The sequence below is a fragment of the Hemibagrus wyckioides genome, linkage group LG23 (assembly GCF_019097595.1).
Source record: "Hemibagrus wyckioides isolate EC202008001 linkage group LG23, SWU_Hwy_1.0, whole genome shotgun sequence".
Lineage (NCBI taxonomy): Eukaryota > Metazoa > Chordata > Actinopteri > Siluriformes > Bagridae > Hemibagrus > Hemibagrus wyckioides.
In genome coordinates, this window is record NC_080732.1 from 3,464,300 (window position 1) to 3,477,015 (window position 12,716).

Here is a 12,716-nt window from a genome sequence, read left to right on the forward strand (position 1 = left end):
CTTCACTATTTCACCTTGTAGTTGTGGAGTGAGAAAGGGTGAGAAAAAGAACAACATTGAGGCATATATATATATATATATATATATATATATATATATATATATCAGTAACATCAACATGGCGGCGGACACACAACGCAGCCAAAGCTAAATCCGAGTGACGCGAGCTCGAGCCGCGATTTAAGCGCTCGCGTTCGAACGCACGCGACACCCCTTCTGCCGTCCTCTGATTGGTCGCTGAGATGTCAGGCTCGCGCTCTGTCCAGCCTATGAAAATGTCGCAGAAAGTGTGAGCAGAGGCAGAGTTGAAACGGCTCCGTGGGAAGATGCTGCGCTCACGCGCTCAAATCCCCTTGCTCGCTGTACGTGCGCGAGGAGAATAACTGACCGCTTTTGGAAGCGGAAACTTTTATCTTTTTTTTAAGGTTTGTTATTTTCTGGACATTAATAAACAATTAACACACACAAAACAACAACAACAACAACAACCCTCCTCACCGGACATGGATGCTGTAAGATTTGTGATGTTTGTTTCAAGTCTGAGCTTCTTTCTGTCTACAGTAAGTTCTTCTGATATTCAGATTCTTTTGCTTGTAATAACATCTTTAACAGTTTATTACATTTATTATTATTATCAAATACTAGATGAATAAATACTAGTGTATATATAATTCATATTTCTATATTTAATGATATGCATTTAAAAAGTCCAGTTGCAGCCTATTTATGAGTCAGCTTGTATAGCTGGGAAATTAATTGTGTATGAATAACCTTTGCTAATAATCATAAAAAAAATTATTTTAAATAATATTTAAGCATTTCACAAGTTTGTCATTTGTGTTTAGTTCTTGTTCTTATAGAATATAGTTGTTTGCGCAGCTTGAAATAAATCTTTCCACCCTATTTACCAGCCTTACACTGACTCAAAGTCACATATCTGAGTTGTGTAGATGAATTATTAATTGAAATCGTTGTGGTAGCATTGTAGAGGTTTTTCCTTTTGTTTTAATCCGAATGCCTTTAAGTATTCAGAGCAGCTCCGAATCCAAGTAAACTGAACAGTGATTCTGTAGTCTAAAACTGTTTGAATCACACTGATAGGTGGAGTTAAGGTTTGATTGATTGATTGATTGATTGATTGATTGATTGATTGATTGACTGATATTTCAAAATCCCAGAGGGCTGCAATTATTTTCCCAGAAGTTGGTTGTAATCTTGGACAGAACCTTGTCTCCTAAGGTTAGCTCATCTTGACAGGTTTTTGCTTTGAAACCCATGAACATGTCCTACCAGAGATTGATTTGCATATCAGCTCAGAGAACGCTGTGAATTCTGATTGTTTCAAAACAAGCACGCTGGTTTTGAAATGAAGCCGTTTCTTATTTATTTGGAGAACGTCTAAACTGGCATCGTGTCTTAAACGCTACAAGGTTAGTTTCCTTACTAAAACCTCAGCCATTTTATTTTGGGATATTTTCCCTACAGTGCACAGATGTAGTGGATAAATATGCTGGTTGCAGATAGACACACTGACTCTTAATTATCTACTGTAACAGCTACAGAATGCTAAATTTTCTTATTGAAACATGGCCCACCTGTTTCACTGTCCATTCAAACAGGAATCTGCCCATAGTACACTACCACACAACATTTTTACACCAAATCAATATCAGGGCATCTGTCTGCTGTGTTGTGTGACGTGTGTCTGAAGAGGCGCTCATCCGGGCCGAACTGGCCTTTTAATGTAATTATTGACAACGAAGGCAAAATCTATTGACCAGTAGTGTAGTGACCTAGTAAAATGTTCACAGACACCAAAGCCAACCCCGAGGACATGTATGTTATTATTAAGGATAAGCCTACATGACTACTTCTTTACTGCACCAATTTTTATGTTCATAATAATAATAATAATTATGAAATGAAAACAAATGTGCAAGAACAAATCTCACAACCACAATAAGGTTAGGTGCATTTGTAATGATGCCTTTATTCCTTTAAGGGATCTGACTAAATAACTAAACTAACTAAATAATTTAATACTTTAATTTTCCCTATACGACACTTAATGTCATCCACTTTAAAAGTTTAAAAAGATAATGGTCCTCGTATTGTGATTTTTCAGTGTTGCATGTTGTTTGAAAATAAAAGAGCAGCTGATTAAGACAATTAACCGAAGCCCTTAGACGGACGTAACGTTTTGTTTATTCAGCTTTTAAATAAAATATTTCAGTAGTAGGGCAGTAAGGTGGCTTAGTGGTTAGCACTGTTGCCTCACAGCAAGAAGGTCCTGGGTTTGAATCCTGTGCTTGAACAGGCAGGGGCCTTTCTGTGTGGAGTTTGCATGTTCTCCCTGTGCTTGTGTGGGTTTACTCTGGTTTCCTCCCACAGCCCCAAAACATGTATATTAGGTTGTTTGGTAATTCTAAATTGCCCGTGAGTGTGTGTGGTTGTCTGTCTATATGTGTGGCCTTGTGATGGACTGGCGACCTGTCCAGGGTGTACCCCAGCCTTTTGCCCAATGTGTGCTGGGATAGACTCCAGCAGACACTAATTAGGAATAAAGTGGGTATAATAAATGGATGGATGGATTACAGTAGTATAATTGTGTGTGTGTGAGCTCTGGTTTCTCTGAGTTTCTGTGTAGAGAGGATGAGTTTCTTTATATTGCCTGTAGATGTGAGAGATTGTGCAGATGTATTGGCCTCCTGCTCTGAGTGCATCCCATCCTCTGGCGTGCGCCACTTCGAGAACAGGCTTCAAATACTGTTGTGTGTGTTTATAAGACCTCACACATACTTCTCTACACAATATCTGAAGGAATATTGGAAATAACAAAGTCACTACCGCTACTGATGTATTTTTCAGAAATCTGAATGGTATTACATAAGAAAAAAAAAAGAAATGTCATAGGTCAGCACCATGCTATTACACTCTGAATGAAAGATATTTGGGTGTATTACTCCCTAATACATGTTTCTACACTGAACGCATGTACGATACATCATGCTTTAGGGCTGGTAGATGAGGGGGTAAGCTGCTGTGAGACAGAACTGGGTGATATAAAATGTTCAGGATTGTAGCACCAGGCCTTCATAACACGTAATGGACAATAATGACCAGCAGTTTATTTTACAAATGAATGTTTACAAATGTTCTGGCGAGTGCTTGGACACTAAATTAAACACGTTATAAAATATTCATGAATTAAATATGCTCGTAGCAGTTCAGTTCGATCGGTAGCAGAAGAAATGTCTTATATTTTTAACATTCGTAGATGCCCAAGCATTCGCAATTACATGATTAACGTGGGAGAGAGAGAGTGCTGAACATGTTAAAGTTATTAAATAGTTTTGGACAATTAGATAAATAAGGTGTCAGTACGAGTGAAACTTTCTGTTCACTCAGGGTTGTTGTGTCACTTTGTGTCCCCGGACTGCCTGAAAGCCACTGCTGGGCCTTCGACTAAAACTCTAAACCTTCATCTAGGCAGGATTTAGATTTTTGCCTCGTGCTTCGAACTTGTTAGTGTGTGGCAGTTCCTCATGCGTTAAACGAAGCATGTGCTTGTCGTTCCACTTCATAAAACAGTGGTGGTGTTCTTCAGGTCCTTGAAATTGCAGAGTAAGGAAACATAAATACTATTTATTTTTTTCCACAAGGGGGAATTGCATTGGGAATTCAGTCACACACTCGGGCGTAATAAAAAAAAAAACCGTCTGGTGGAGATCTCTTGCTCTGCGCAGAGAAAATGAGGTTCAGAAATAAAGATGTGGCTCTCAGGAATTCATTATGAAGCTCATAAAAAGAAGCGTGTTGGCTTTGTGTTCGGTATTTTTTTCCAGTTTATAATAAATATGGTAAATATTTGCATGTCTGCATCAGTTAAGACTAATAAATGAATACAAACGGAAAATCAACTACATTTCTCAATGCGTCTCACTCAGGGTCCTTCTCTTCTCTGCTTTATTATTATCTGCCCAGTCTCTTCTAGGTATGTTACGATATTAACTTTTATTACCACAGGAATATCCCCAAAGCTTTATCACAACCATCATATAATCATATAAGAATATATTTACTTCACTCTGGTGTCGTAAACAGAATTTCTTTCCTGCTTATTGGGTGATATTCCTGTCTTATTGTGGATTTTTCTTCAAAATAATAAACCCTAGGAAATATGTGGGCTGTATGATTGCTGTATAAATTGTTACTGAAACACAAATAGTGTCCAAGGATTTCTGCAATCCTGAAATATAATAAGCCCCAAAGGCAGAATAGGGCAGGTGATGGTTTAAAGATGATTGTAAGTTTCCCATTGGGATGAATAAAGTATCTATCTATCTATCTATCTATCTATCTATCTATCTATCTATCTATCTATCTATCTATCTATCTATCTATCTATCTATCTATCTATCTATCATATGAACCACAATAATTGTACTGTGTATCGAAAATCATGCCATAACATACTCTAAATACTTTATTTTTTCATCCTCCGGATTCCTCCTCCCCTCAGTGTTACACTACTGGACCATTATTGGGAGGATAGTGAGGGGAGAAAGCAGTTATATAACATCAGAATTATAATATTCTAGCTTTTAGAAGTATAACCTGCTGCCTCTCAGAGCAGCTCTCGATGCAGATCATTATCTTCCTACAGCCCTTGATTTTCCAGATGTAGGTATATGAGGAGCTGAGGTACATTTTAAATGTGGGAATGACCGTGTGACCTTGAGCCTGGCTTGTTTCCGAGTTAATGTGTGATCCCTGATCACTTAAAGTGATTTCTAATTGTGGAAACATGGTAATGACCGGGAGCAACGAGGCGCGATGTGTGTATCACCAGACTGCTTTCCGAAACATTTTGGTCAAACTTAAATCCCTAACCTCGATCAAATTCGGTCACTCTAATAAGACTTTGGTAGAATACGACATATATTTTTGCTACAGCTGATAAAAACACTAAGCATTAAATCAAATCTTGGCTTATGGTAACTTGTAGGCTGACAGTAAACATCATTAACACAGAGTGAGTGGATGATGAACAAGTGCTTAATGAATACTTTTCTTCTTTTATCAAATGACAATAAACTTGGAAACGTTTGACTGACAGTGTAAAATAGAAAGTTATTGATTGTCTTGTCTTAAGCGTGCTTGAAAAGTGTAAAATACTGTAATGTCCTGTGGAATGGTCAAAAATTCCCATAAACACAATCCTAAACCTTGTGGAAAGCCTTCCCAGAAGAGTTGAAGCTGTTATAGCTGCAAAGGGTGGGATAACTCCATATTACATTCATGTGCATGTAAAGGCAGATGTCCAGTGTTTTGGTCTGGCTCGCAGTCTCCACTCTAATTCATCCCAAAGGTGTTCTCTCAGGTTGAGGTCAGGACTCAGTCAAGTTCCTCCACACCAAACTCACTCATCATGTCTCAGCAGTCATGTTGGAACAGGAAGGGGTCATCCCCAAACTGTTCCCACAAAGTTGGGAGCATGAAATTGTCCAAAATGTCTTGGTATGAAGCTGAAGCATTAAGAGTTCCTTTCACGGGAACTAAGGGGCCAAGTCCAAACCGCTGAAAAACAACACCTGAACTGAATGATTTGGAGGGGTGTCCCAAAACGTTTGGGCAATATAGTACAGATTTCCATGCTGATCGTGTGTAACTACCTGGGAAGTAAGCTCTCGTGTATACTCACTGGCAATTTTAGACACGTTCTGAAGACTATAGCTCATTTTCTTCTCTGCATGCTAGCGTATGACCAGACAATCTAGACCCATGACGGGTCACGGTAATCGACACAGCTGAAGCCAACACAGAAGCCCACAATTTCCATAATTAACCTGCTTATCCCAAGAGATTCACATGTCTGTGTTCAAAGGCCAGCTGTGTTCATTCATCCCCACAAGACTCCTCATTATCCAACCATTTGCCAATCATTCCACACAGTCTGTAGAGCAGTTTCAGCAGTATTATACTGCAAGGAAAAAAATAAAAGAAGTATTTTTACACGACTGCAAGTTTCATCATTTCTTAAAAATTCTATGTACAGAATCATGAATCTGTCTTTCCTGAGAAGTTGTTTTGGTTAAGTCTGTCCACTCGGCAGCCATTTTAGTAACATTCCCGAGCATTTATTCTTACTTCTTAAATGAACCACTATTATATCAGAAATTAGTTGACAGGCTAGTGTTTGTAATGACTGTAAAAGATAATGTTTTTTTTCTTTTCTTCTTCTTCTCCATATCAGGAACGTTACACAAACGTTGACAGCACCTCTATGCTTTATATCTGTAGAGTGAGCTGCCTGAAAATTCTGCTTACCTCAGCAGCTTCATCCCAAATAAAACACTGAAGTGTTGCTATTCCCTGTAATGATTACTCACACACTATTAATTGTGATGCTGCACCCATGTGAAAACCTTCCTCATCACAAAAACACGCCTGACTTTAATATCTGATGCAAGATATTCCTGCTCTGGGAATTAGCTTATTAATTTCAATCGCGAAGTAGGTTATTATTGTGAGTCATTTTTGTCTTCAATTAAACTGCACTGTTGAGCTGGACACTTACCGTAAACCTCTTTATGTTCTACATTTCTGGATCACTTTCACTGGCCTACAGATATAACATGCCTCTGCATAACGTTCCCAGTTCCAGAAACTATAATAAAACAGAAAATCAATGTATTTAATAGAGTAAGAGGACAGAGGAGTCATGGTTTGGGATGGACATTTAACTCAACTTGGCAAAATATATATGACCTCAGCTGTTAAATATAATCTGGGATGTGCTGTCTAGGTTGGAGGTTGGATGGATGCCACTGCCTTTTCACCTGACAGTTAGAGCGACACTAACTATGTGTGCTTGTGTGCAGGAAGGTGGATAACGCCTTCCTACGGGTTCCTTTTTGGTTGATTGTGAGTCGTTTCAATAAAGCAATCCCAGAACTGTTGTTTAAAATATAGTTTGCGTCAAGGTGACCTTTCGTAACTTCCTGTTACACAGTTCAGTGTTAACATCTCTCTCTCTCTCGCACTTGATTTACATTACAACCCCTCTTCACTGAGTCTGTTGACATTTTTCTGTAGGGGCATTATCGTGAAGGGCAGTGAAACAGTCACATGGTGTACATCAGTGATCATCTATGTTACAGAACCATCCTATACATGGGCTTACATCCTATAAAAGCCTAATTTCTCATTTCATGTAGTCTTGGAATTAGAATTTGTTACAAAACTGAGTAGCGTGTAAAGACCCTTTTTGAAGCAAGAGATCGAACCTGTCTGATTTTCTAAACATCTGATTAAAGCATACTACATGCCTAATGCCATGACCAGCTTTTGCATTTTGTGCAGTTGGATATGTACTGCACTATGACATCTGGATGACATATGTTCTTCCCTACGGTCAAATAACTGTGTGATTAAAAAAAAGAAAGCACCGGAGGCTTCTCAGTGACTTCCAGGACTTCATGATTCTTGTAGGCACACACACACACACACACACACACACACACCACACACACATTCTCCCTCAAGTCTGTCAAACTGCCAGAGCCAAACGAGGCGAGTATCTCTACAGCAGTTAAATGAAGCCTCAAAGATAACACAGTGGACAGAGACAGCGTTTCTCACTCCTCCTCCTCCTCCTCCTCCCCTCTCTCTCTTCCTCCACCAGCACACACACTCTAATTGGCTTGGACTGATCTTTGCTTCAGGAACGTCAGCTTCATCGGGGCTTATCACTCTCGTTTGCATTCGCGAGTGCAGGTCTTGAGCGACGGGTGCGTTCTCGCAGCTTTCAGTAAACACTGCGTGCAATTTTAATATATTTACAGGCAATTCGTAATATAAATATTCTGCCAACTTTTCTTTGGAAAAAACAGTGTGATCGCACAGTGGGGAAATTCAATTGTCACAACAACAACAACAACAACAAAAAAAGAAAATAAATAAATAAAAAATATTGCACAATACAAATAGTAATAAACTAATAGCAATACAAATATTAAAAGATTATATAAAATTATAAAATATAAAAAATTATAAAATATAAAATTATAAAATGATATTGCACATTGTCAAAGTCTGACAGCTCAGATATTGAGTATTGCTACTTTAACATTGTGTTGCAGTGCTATTTTTGAAGCACGCTTGTCCCATAAGATATTTTGATTCTGTGTTGTTTTGTTTTTTCACAGTATTTGTTCAGATTTTAAGGATATTGTGTTTAAAAGATATTCTACAAAAATAGATATAGGGAAAAAAGGGGTTATGGAAGTGGGATAAGATGAACATAGATCTCAGATATAAGTTGACAAACATCAAACAAACAAAAAAGTTTTGGAACTATTTCGATGTTGGATGCAAGACGTGCCTTTTTTTCTGAGGGAGTACGGCCATCGTTGATGAAAATGAGCCTTGTATTTGTTCACACTTAATGAACAAATTAAGTGTGATTCATTTGGATAATTAATTTGGATTCGGTTTATTTTAATGCAGATTCATGTATTTTCAATAGTCCAACTTTTAAATCTGTGCATAACCTTTTTACCTATATTTATAAAAGGTGCCAATAATTCTGGAGCCTGTAGGTAATGCTCACTTAAATCCTGATAAATCATGAGAGGCATTAGAGACTGTCTCAGTGCCGATTGTAGACATGGATTTGTGCTTTCGATGACTTTGAGATGAGATTTGATGGTCTCGGTTAGGTAAGTAAGTAAACAATGTTCCATTAATGTTAAGTGCTCATAGTAAATGGACCGTGTTCTGAATGACATCCTGAGTCATTCTTTTTACATACATTTATCCATTTATAAAAATGACTCAGTGCTTAATTTGCAGGGCTAAAGTGTTCCATGTAGAAACAGTGTTTACGAGTCGTCTTGTGCGATAATTAATTAGTGCCTTCATGACTGCAGGCCATTCCTCAGAGAATCGAGCTGCAGAATGAATGATGGCGTCTGATTCTTCTGACCGCAGAATATTAAGTGCCCTGGTGAGCGATGAGCCTGTAAATGCAAGGCTCTATGGCAAAGAAACAGCAAGAACGAAAAGAAAAAAATGCTCTGTGTGTGAATGTGTGTGTGTGGAGACAGAAAAGCAGCGTCCAGTGCACTGAGTCATCCTACAGCATTTGTGTATTTCTTCTGCAGCGTAACTTGATGAAAAGCAAGGCCGAAGAGAGCTTCAGAATAATGTTTTCGTTCACAGTGCACACACTTTTCCAGCCCCGTAACTGACCGGGACCATGAACCAGAAATACACCGATCAGCCATAACATTATGAATGGTGAGAGGTGAAGTGAATAACACTGATGATCTCCTCATCATGGCACCTGTTAGTGGGTGGGATATATTTGGCAGAATGTCAACATTTTGTCCTCAAAGTTGATGTGTTAGAAGCAGGAAAAATGGACAAGTGTAAGGATTTGAGCTTGAGTTTGCATTTTTGAGTTTGAGGGCCAAATTGTGATGGCTAGACGACTGGATCAGAGCATCTCCAAAACTGCAGCTCTTGTGGGGTGCAGTGGTCAGTATCTATCAAAAGTGGTCCAAGGAAGGAACAGTGGTGAACCAGCGACAGGGCCATTGATTGGCGAGGCTCATTGATGTACGTGGGGAGCAAAGGCTGGACCGTGTGATCCGATCTAACAGACAAGCTACTGTTAATCAAATTGCTGAAGAAGTGCTATGCCTGGTGTATATTTTTTCCCTGCTCTCAGTATGGGCTGTAGATCTGAGAGATGCTAACGATTCTTAGGAGCTTGTGAGCTCATGTATTCTGCAGAATGCAGTTAGTGTTTCCTCCAAGCATTTTTAGCTGTCCTGTGATGTCGCATGAGCAATGGTTTGTCTGTCGGCCTTTGGTAGCCTCTCTCTCTCTCTCTCTCTCTCTCTCTCTCTCCCCAGTGAATTATCTCTCTTTATCTCTCTCTTATAAACACATCGTCTTCAATGACATTCATGACTTGTTTTTTTTCCTTGGTCTTTCTCATCCTCTTTGACATTCAGTCTTTGGGCCAGTGACTGTCACTATGCATTTGTCATCACTGATCATTCCTTCCACTGGGCTTCACACGTTTACAGCATTATATTATCTTGCTGCATTTCTTCACTCATGCTGTTTTTTTTTTGTTTTATGGGAAGAGTGAACTGTGTATAATAAAATAAAATCATAGAGGTGTGCTGATTTTACATTACCGTTTGTAAAAACTTAAAAGAGAGAGAACTTTAAATGACTGAGGGAAGAGAGATGAAGATGAAGTGGGTGGTGAAGAAAACTGTATATTAGAGTGCACTGTATAAATATCACCCTTATGGTTTTGTTCAATTTCTATGCATATTATCTGATCGTGTCGTCTTTCTAACCTGGGAACAACTGCATTTTACTGCACCGTATGAAGCTTCTACAGATTAAACTTGAAGGTGTTTTCCATCATCATCAGAATGTCGCAGCCTAATTTCTCCTGTTGTCTCTACCACAGAGCGGCGCAGTCCAGATGTGTGACGTGGTCAACGAAATTGAGTTGGAGAGGGAGCGATGTGAAAACAGAACTGCTGGGAATATAACATCAGGTAAAGTTTACAAAACTGAAGGTCATCCTACTCGATGGCTTTATGTTTTTCATTGTAATAGTCTGTGGGCTTTTTTCCTTTCAAGCCTCTGATGCAGTGCCAGTCGATGGATGAAAAGCTTGCTTTCCCCCCCCCCCCTGCACCAGCCTCCACAAAGCCTGCTTCAAGGGCTTCTGAAAGTTCATACCAGTGGTTATCTAGAAGTTTCTTTGAGCTCTGAAATTATTTGTCCTCCTGTGACTCATTCCTTGCAATGACAATCTAGTGTGAAATCCATTTCTCTGAAGTGAAAGTCATGTTCGCATTGTAGGAGGATAACAACAGGAGTAGGGGGACTCAAAGTCCATGCTCATCTCACTGAGTGGATTGAACGGATAACTGTATATTTCAGTTCTGTTACAAATAGCCTTGAGATTCACAGAATTAATCACAAAAGAATATACCTTACCGCAAAAAAGCACACTTCCGAGTGAATGTATTCTGGGCACTGATAGGAAACACCATATCAATATCATATCAATATAATATCACCATATCAATACAAATAGAGTATATCTAAAAATATTAATCAACCATATGAAGCACACAAGCTGGTGGTGAAAGTTGCAGGGAAAATACCATAATAATATACACCGACCAGGCATAACATCATGACCGCCTGCATAATGTTGTGTTGGTCCAGCCCTGACCCATCATGCACTGTGTGTTCTGACACCTTTCTATCAAAACCAGCATTAACTTCTTCAGCAACAGTAGCTCGCCTGTTGGATCGGATCACGCGGGCCAGCCTTCGGTCCCCACGTCGTCAATGAGCCCTGGCCGCCCATGACCCTGTCGCCGGTTCACCACTGTTCCTTCCTTGGACCACTTTTGATAGATACTGACCACTGCAGACCGGGAACACCTCCACAGGAGCTGCAGCTTTGGAGATGCTCTGATCCAGTCGTCTAGCCATCACAATTTGGCCCTTCATCAAACTCACTCAAGTCCTTACGCTTGTCCATTTTTCCTGCTTCTAACACATCAACTTTGAGGACAAAATGTTCCTAATATATCCCACCCACTAACAGGTGCCATGATGAGGAGATCATCAGCGTTGTTCACATCACCTGTCACTAGTCATAATGTTATGCCTGATCAGTGTATTTGCCCAGTGTTCTGTATGATTTAGGGTGATTCCAGATGTACAGGGTTTGTGAAGTCATATTTAGATCCCAGACCACCGAAGGGGCCTTGGAATAGCATGTATCAACAAAATCCTTTTTTTTTTTTTTACCAAAACAAAATGTTAATGATATCTGCTGTCTGGGAACATGTTTTTAACCGATATGTATCTGAAGACAATATCAATATCTTTGATCAGTTATGCCTTGTATGAGTAAATAAGTTTGTGTGTAACCTCATTGTGTGCGTTATGATGGCTAAATAGCAGTTACATGCACATTTGGGACATTAAGATGCACCGTAATCGAGTGGTAAATCCTCCTTCTGTTGCCAGGCTGCAAAGGAATGTGGGACATCATCGCCTGCTGGCCGTCAGCCAGAGTCGGAGAGCTGGTGGTAATTCCATGTCCAAATTACTTCAGGCACTTCAGCGAGCACCACAGTGGAGGTGAGGCACAAAAGGATATCGCGAGGAACTGAATATCATTGGCGTAGACTTCAAAATAAAATGCAAACACGAACAGTTTGTTGTACAGGGTTTTAGAGAAGTCCTTTCAGGTGACAGAGATGCGTCTCAGAGAAAGTTAAGACTCGCAGGAATGTGTTTTTTCTAAATCCAGCTTAAGATTCCACGCAGCGAACGTGGTTCATTATATAACAAACATCTGAAGAGGCTGTTTTGTCGTCTGAGCTCTAATGGCTGCTGGCAGAAATGGCATGGTGAGAAATCTCTCTAATGGGATGTGGGGATTTCAATTCGAATTGTTTCTGTTAGCTATTAGCTGTTGCAATGTTTTTATACCTCAAACCTCAAGCTGTTTACTGTAATAGTGTTTTGGGGGAAAATGGACCGCAAATCTAATATTAGCTTAGTTTAATAACCAATGCGTATCAATATACTCACTCCATTAAACTGGAAAACATTCCCATCAGGTATATGTGTATAATAGTTCGGGCTTAACT

At 39.4% G+C, this 12,716-nt stretch overlaps 1 protein-coding gene across 1 annotated transcript in view; it reads left to right on the forward strand.

The window, feature by feature from the left end:
• Positions 1-280: 280 nt before the first annotated feature.
• The window catches only part of vipr1b (vasoactive intestinal peptide receptor 1b), a 49,103-nt gene continuing 36,667 nt past the window's right edge, over positions 281-12,716 (forward strand). The window contains exons 1-3 of the mRNA XM_058376805.1: positions 281-560; positions 10,499-10,589; positions 12,088-12,201. Of these exons, the coding sequence (XP_058232788.1) occupies positions 504-560; positions 10,499-10,589; positions 12,088-12,201 (262 nt within the window). The 5' untranslated portion in view covers positions 281-503. The remainder of the gene's footprint in view (positions 561-10,498; positions 10,590-12,087; positions 12,202-12,716) is intronic.